At 57.3% G+C, this 6,858-nt stretch overlaps 2 protein-coding genes across 2 annotated transcripts in view; one reads left to right on the top strand and one right to left on the bottom strand.

Moving 5' to 3' along the window:
* Positions 1-799: 799 nt before the first annotated feature.
* On the top strand, positions 800-3,868 carry Rnf26 (ring finger protein 26). Its single transcript, XM_005347164.3, has one exon. It carries the CDS (start codon positions 1,355-1,357, stop codon positions 2,633-2,635), a length of 1,281 nt encoding a protein of 426 aa, XP_005347221.1. The 5' UTR covers positions 800-1,354; the 3' UTR covers positions 2,636-3,868.
* A 1,239-nt stretch (positions 3,869-5,107) lies between these two features.
* C1qtnf5 (C1q and TNF related 5) overlaps positions 5,108-6,858 on the bottom strand; it is a 2,253-nt gene continuing 502 nt past the window's right edge. The window contains exons 2-3 of the mRNA XM_005347163.2: positions 6,337-6,600; positions 5,108-6,001 (exon numbers count right to left, since the gene is read on the bottom strand). Coding sequence (XP_005347220.1) covers positions 5,484-6,001; positions 6,337-6,550 — 732 coding nt within the window. The 5' untranslated portion in view covers positions 6,551-6,600 and the 3' untranslated portion in view covers positions 5,108-5,483. The remainder of the gene's footprint in view (positions 6,002-6,336; positions 6,601-6,858) is intronic.

The following is a 6,858-nucleotide window of genomic DNA, read 5'->3' as shown; positions in this document are numbered from 1 at the left end:
GATGGTTGTGAGCCACCATGTGGTTGCTGGGAATTGAACTCAGGACCTTTGGAAGAGCAGGCAATGCTCTTAACCACTGAGCCATCTCTCCAGCCCCAAATTGACAGTTTAAAGGACGATGATAGTCACCCAAGAGCCCTCCGCGTAAGTAGAAAGCGCCAGGGCTCTTGATGTGTGGGGCACAGGTGGCCGACAAGCTAAAAAAGCGGCCAAGGTAGGAAGCAGAGCTCCTTCAGTCTGGAGTTCCTTTTCTCAATGACGAACTGCCTCCTCAGGATGCTGCAAAAATCTGCCGAGGAGTGTGGAAGAGCAATTTGGGAATCTCCTGTAACAATCTTTTTCTCTTGTGAATTGCTTTGTGAATTTTAAGACGGTGTCTTAAAAAGGGTTGTGTTCCCAAAGCATGGTAGGTGCTTAATAAATGATAAAAATAAGAGGAATGAGAAGATGAAGCGGCGGGTCCCAGCGGGACTCGGAGGCGGTACTATCCCCCAGAGTTTAGAGAGCGCAAGCTCCAGGGCCCGCAGAGGGCGAGGAGGAGGGGGTTGAGGGTGTTAACTCTCAAAAGCAGCCTCACCAAAGTCTGGCTCTGACCCTTTAAGAGGAGGGATGGGGGTTATACTGACAGGCAAACAGACCAATCACTGCTTCAAAGAGAAGGGGCTTTATACTTAATTTTTTTCCACCTCCCTCATTGGAAACTATGTCGTTTTGGCACCGTTCAAAAAGACCAATAGCTTTTCGAGAATTCTGCCAATGCCCTTCACCGATTGGCCATAGGCCATCGTCCCGCCCCCGCTCGCCCCACCCCTTTGCACACAAGATGGCGGCGCCCAGTGGAGTGGAGGCCGCGCTTGGGGCTTCCCGAGGCTGACTCTCTCCCTTTGGTGACAGTCGCCGCGAGTGGGAGGACAGGGGCCGGGCGGGGACAGGGGCACGTGCGTGGCTGGACCGCGAGCCCGCGCCCAACCTGCGCCGCCCCCACCCGGCCCCGGCTCGGTCCGGCTTTTCCCGATCCGGTCCCCCCCTTCCCGGTCTCCTCCCTGCCTAACCGGTTCCCGGCCTCATCTGCCGCTCCAAGCCTCTAAAGCTGAGGAATTTCCTCCAGTCCCGCTCACTGTCACTTTCGACATGTTCTGCCTCTCCGCTCCCGCACAGCCCGCCTTCCAAACCGGGACTCCCTTCGCTCTCCTAAGAGTCTTCCCTCCAACCCGCTTCAGACCTTGGTTCTCGCTCGGTTAGGGGTTCGCATCCCTTCCAGATTAGCCCCCCGACTCTCCAGATCCTGTCAGCCTTGACACGGCCTTCACGGAGAAACCGGCCTTGCTTTCGTCCTGAACTCCGCAGCCCTATCATGGAGGCTGTGTTCCTGGTGGTGAACGGGGTGGGCCTGGTGCTGGACTTGCTGACCTTGGTGTTGGATCTCAACTTCCTGCTCGTGTCCTCCCTCCTGGCCACCTTGGCCTGGCTCTTGGCCTTCATCTACAACCTGCCACACACGGTCCTGACCAGTCTTCTCCACTTGGGGCGAGGAGTCCTGTTCTCGCTGCTGGCCTTGGTGGAAGCGCTGGTCCGGTTTACCTTTGGCGGCTTGCAGGCCTTGTGGACTTTTCTCTACAGCTGCTACTCTGGCTTGGAGAGCTTGAAGCTCCTAGGGCACCTGGCCTCTCACGGAGCTCTGAGGAGCCGAGAACTACTCAACAGGGGCATCCTGAACATGGTCTCCAGTGGCCATGCTTGGCTGCGCCAGGCCTGTGACATCTGTGCCATTGCCATGAGCCTGGTGGCCTATGTGATCAACAGTCTGGTCAACATCTGCCTCATCGGCACGCAGAACCTCTTCTCTCTGGTGCTGGCCCTGTGGGATGCCGTGACGGGGCCTCTGTGGCGGATGACAGACGTGCTGGCTGCTTTCCTTGCCCACATTTCCAGCAGCGCGGTGGCCATGGCCATCCTCCTCTGGACCCCCTGCCAGCTAGGGCTGGAACTGTTGGCCTCAGCGCTCCGCCTCCTGGCCGGCTCTGTTCTTTTCAACCTCACGGGTTTGGTGTTGCTGGCTTGTGTGCTGGCGGTGACTTTGACCGTGTTACACCCAGACTTTACCTTGAGGCTGGCCACCCGAGCCCTCAATCAGCTCCATGCCCGACCATCCTACCACCGGCTCCGAGAGGATGTTGTACGGCTCTCTCGCCTGGCGCTGGGTCTGGAGGCCTGGCGCCGAGTCTGGAGCCGAAGCCTGCAGCTGGCCAGTTGGCCAAATCGGGGAGGGGCGCCGGGGGCCCCCCAAGGAGGCCCCCGGAGGGTGTTCTCAGCCAGAATCCAGGGACAGGATGCTCTTCCTGAAGCAGAAGAGGACGTCAGGACCAACAGGACAGCACCCGCTAGAGGCCGAGAGAGACTCAATGAGGATGAACCGACAGCAGGGCAAGACCCATGGAAGCTGCTGAAGGAGCAGGAGGAGAGGAAGAAGTGTGTCATCTGCCAGGACCAGAGCAAGACCGTGCTGCTTCTGCCCTGCCGGCACCTGTGCCTGTGCCAGGCCTGCACCGAGATCCTCATGCGCCACCCCGTCTACCACCGCAACTGCCCACTCTGCCGCCGCGGCATTCTGCAGACCCTCAATGTCTACCTCTGATGACTCCCTCCCCGCCCGCCCTCCGAGCTCCACACGCTGGTACAGCATCAGCCTTCTGCCTCTGGGTCTTGGCCTGAGTCTTCTTTGCCTCAACACAACGGCGTGACTCTGTCAAGCCTCAAGCCATATATCCAGGACTTGTAGCTGGAACACTCTGGAAGACTCCAGCCTGGGTGGGACAGGGTAACAGTTTCTCTGCACCCTGTGTGGGGCCCTGTGGTGTTGAGGGTGGTGAGTTTGTCACTATGCAAGGGCCCTGAGACTATGGCGGGCTTTTCCCCAGTCTGCCCAGGGCCCACCCAGATGCCAGCCTCTTGGGCTAGCCTTTGCTTCTGGCTTTTCTGTTGGGGTTTTTGGTCCTTCCCCCTAGGCCACACCACAGTAGTGTCATGTGAGGATTTCAGTGATTCATGGGCCTTGGAGTGATCTTAATTTTTCTATTTTTTGTTTTTTCTTGTTTTGGAATGATCTTGATCTTTATGTTCAGCCAGAGCCTCTACCCTGGCGGGTTTGGGAGTAGAATCCCGTAGGTGCCCTTAGAGCCACTTCTGCCTGTTACCGTCTTTTAAAGACTCCCAACTTGACCCAGAACCTAGGGTGAGTAGTTTATCCCTGGGTACAGGGGTGCAGCTAAACCTGGCTTTGGGACCATTACCCTGAGGCACTCAGTTCCAGGAGGAGCCTCAGAAGGAAGACCCAAATTTCTGCTCATTCCCCTCACACCTCACATGGCACTGAACATGGCATTCCTCCTGGTCTCTCTCTGGCATCGGGGAGGGCATTCTGCACATTTCCCTAGGGTTCAAACAAGGGGCTAGGCCTTGGGGCATGCAGCCCCTATTAGGTCTGCCTGCCCAGTTTCTATGAATAAAGCTGCGTTGATAGCTCTAACAGTTTGGTCCTTGCAAGGGCCAGCGGGTGTTCAACCAGTGTTGCCTGGGGGCTTTCAACTGGCTAGAGTAAGTGAGCACCTGCATTGCCTAGCTTGGGGGTGTGGACGAGGAGATGGGTGGCAGGGCTGTGTCCCCAGGAAAGCTTGGTGCTCACCCCTTCTGATCTGACCTACCGCACTCATTTCTGGACCAGGCTTCTCTGTACTGCATTAAGTCCTTGTGAGCGGAACGTGAACTCGTTACCCCTTCCCTGTGTTCCCAGTTGTGCCACTCTTCCTGGGAGGGCACAGTGGAGCTTGCTGCCTGGAGGCCAGTTCCTGGAGGAGCTGGCGCTTCTGTTTCTTGTATGTTTTGTTTTTCAGGACAGGATTCTTCTGTGTAGCCCTGGCTTTCCTGGAACTCACCATGTAGACCAGGTTGGTCTTGAACTCAGAGATCCACCTGCTTTTGCCTCCTAAGTGCTGGGCTTAAAGGCATGCGCCACCGTGCCCAGTGTGGTGCTTGTCTTTTTTGTGTCTTGGTTCAGGGCCTGGTACTGTGATGGGCTGGAGTAAGGGACTTTTTGCTAGAGTGTGAGCTGGAGCCTAGAGATCAGCAGGTCTGCCTGGAAGACACAGAAAACCTAGAGCCTTTGATACAGCACCCTCTCATGGCCGCAGGAAATTAGGGGCAGCACAGTCTTCTGGAAGAGGGGTAGATGCTGGGTCCCGAAGGAGGTCCCTTTAGTCTCCATGGAGAGGTTGAACAACTGTGATTAGCAAACTCGGGATGTTTGTTAGTCTTAGCCTGAGCCAGCCAAACTGTCACAGGAGGTGAGCCCTCAGGGGGTCTGTAGCCAGCCTCAGACTTAATGGCTTGGCCCACCCAGGCTGTGCCCAGCACAGTGGAGACAGTTCTCCACTGCCCCTGAATTGGAGGCCTATGGCAGGGCTTGCAACACACCCCTCCCCACCCACCCCCTGCTGAGCAAGGAGAAGCCTGGCTCCTTCCAGTCTCTGTTTAATGTGGAGGATAAACATTTTATTAGGGAAGATAAACTTCCTGAGCTGGGGGCCAGGGACCTCCTTTTCACCCACCCCCATCTGAAATTCTTTCTGCAGGTCTTAATACCCTTTCCCCAACCACCTTAGAAGCCCAGACCTTAAATCATTGTTCTAGTCTGGAGCGTGGTCGCCCCCTTGTGGTCATTCCAGAAACTACTTATGTCTGGGTGGGGTGACAGCAGCGGCTCTACAGTTAACTAAGAAAGCGAGTTATCCTTACCGTTATCCCGCTCACAGTGAGGGCAGCCATGATTGAAAGCTCCCGATCCTTTTTCAGACCAGACAGTGGCTGCTCCCGCTTGGTGTGGCATGTCTGAATTAGAAAAATGTGTTCCTTTTTCTGCGTGGCCAGAGCCCCAAATCAGGAGGGCAATCTGCTGGTCAGGCAATCTCTTTCGCCTCCACATAGCTAGATGGCATCTCTGTGAGCCGACTGACTAATCTAGGTCTGCCTACTGTTAGCTCTGCCTCGTGGCTCCATCCCACCCAGGAACCCTCCCTGCTGTGGATCCTCAGAAAAAAGGCAGAAGCCAGTGGGAGGTTTTTGAGGTTTATTGAGTGAGCTCTGAGAAAAAGGCTGGCCCTAGGAGCAGGAGAGATGGAGTCAGGGACCTAGAGGGGACACAGGACTAGGAAGGAGCATCCCACCTTGGAATCCTGGGCCAGGACAACCAGGAACCCACAGTTGCCAGCACAGCACACGCCTGGGCAGAAACCCAGCCGCTGTTCCACACTGCCTGCCTTGACCTCAGACAGCCTGTCTCCAATCCTTGCCAGCAGTGGGACAGGAGGTGGCTCCCTCTCTTCCCTAGTCATTCACAATATTCCAGGGGGCCAGCCCTCCTGGTATGCGCCTGACAATGTCACAGACCCTCCCCTAGGAGCAAGTGCCAGCTCCAGGTTCACTGTATATTAGGCGAAGACTGGGGAGCTGTGCCAGTCAGAATAGACGAGAAATCCAGAGAAGGTGCTGTCTGTCTTGATGCTGGCATAGATGCCAATGTAATCACCCACACCCACCTGCACCCACACCTGGTCCTCGGGTTCCAGCCTTACCATAGCACCCCCCGAGAGCGAGGCTGGCTTGGGCCACCCCCCGAAAAACTGGAAGAAAGAGGCGATGGACTCGCCATTTTTGACAAGATCGAACTGCAAGCTGGCCCTGTAGACGGTCGCGTGGACGGCGAAGTAGTAGACACCAGGCACTTGGCAGGTGAACTTGCCGGTAGTGGCATCGTAATGTCCCTGCTCATTTAGCAGCACGCGGTCGAAGGGTAGGGGTGCGTCAGCTGGCGGAGGCACTCGGCTCTCGGAGCGCTTGGCACTGAAGGCTGATCGCGGGGGCACCGAGCACTCCCCAGCAGGTCCGATAGCCCCCACGGGACCTGCCTCTCCACGAGGCCCAGGCTCCCCTCGCGGCCCAGGCAGTCCTGGGGGTGGGGGTGGGTCGAAGGGGAGAAATTAGGAGTCACAGTGGCGCGCAGAAGGGTGATTCTGTTGACCATTCCTAAGTCTCCCAGCCTCCCTGGCTGTTGCCTCCTGCGGGGAACAGATCTGAAGTGCTGAGCAGAAGGATCTAGGCTTTCTGACTCCCTGGGGTTGACTCACCCCTCCACCCACAGCCCACCTCGCCCCACCCCAGCCGACTGGAATGGAGGGGGAGTAGCGCCCCCTGGCGGGACCCTTGAACCCCAAAGGATTCATGAGAGCAGCTGCGGCGCTCACTAGGATGTCCCCACGGACTGCGATGAAGATGACTTCTTACCCGGCCTCCCGCCCTCGCCTTTCTCGCCCGGAGCTCCGGGCGCACCGTCGCGGCCATCACGACCGTCGCGGCCGGGCAGGCCTTGGCTGCCATGGTGGCCTGGTGTGCCTGGAAGGCCGGGCTGCCCGGGACACATGCTGGGGATCTTGTTGTCATCCAGTGGAGGAGAGCCTGACACCAACCCCAGAAGCAGCAGGGCAAGAAGTGGCCTCATGGTGGTGACCTTGGAGGCCCAGACGCCAGGATCCTCTTGTAGTCTGTGGGCTGGGCAGGACCAGAGTCGGAACCCAGAATCTCGGGACCCACCTCGCGCCCCACCCAGGTGGAAGCCAGCAGGTCCCCGCTCCACAAACGTGCCTTTGGGGCTGAGTACAGTGTGACAGGATGAAGAGGAGGGTGCCCCAGACCAAGAATTGGGAGAGCACAGGAAAGGAAAGGAAAGGAAAGGAAAGGAAAGGAAAGGAAAGGAAAGGAAAGGAAAGGAAAGGAAAGGAAAGGAAAGGAAAGGAAAGGAAAGGAAAG

This window comes from Microtus ochrogaster, chromosome 5 (assembly GCF_000317375.1).
Source record: "Microtus ochrogaster isolate Prairie Vole_2 chromosome 5, MicOch1.0, whole genome shotgun sequence".
NCBI classification, from domain to species: Eukaryota; Metazoa; Chordata; class Mammalia; order Rodentia; family Cricetidae; genus Microtus; species Microtus ochrogaster.
This window is presented reverse-complemented; position numbering and strand designations above follow the sequence as displayed.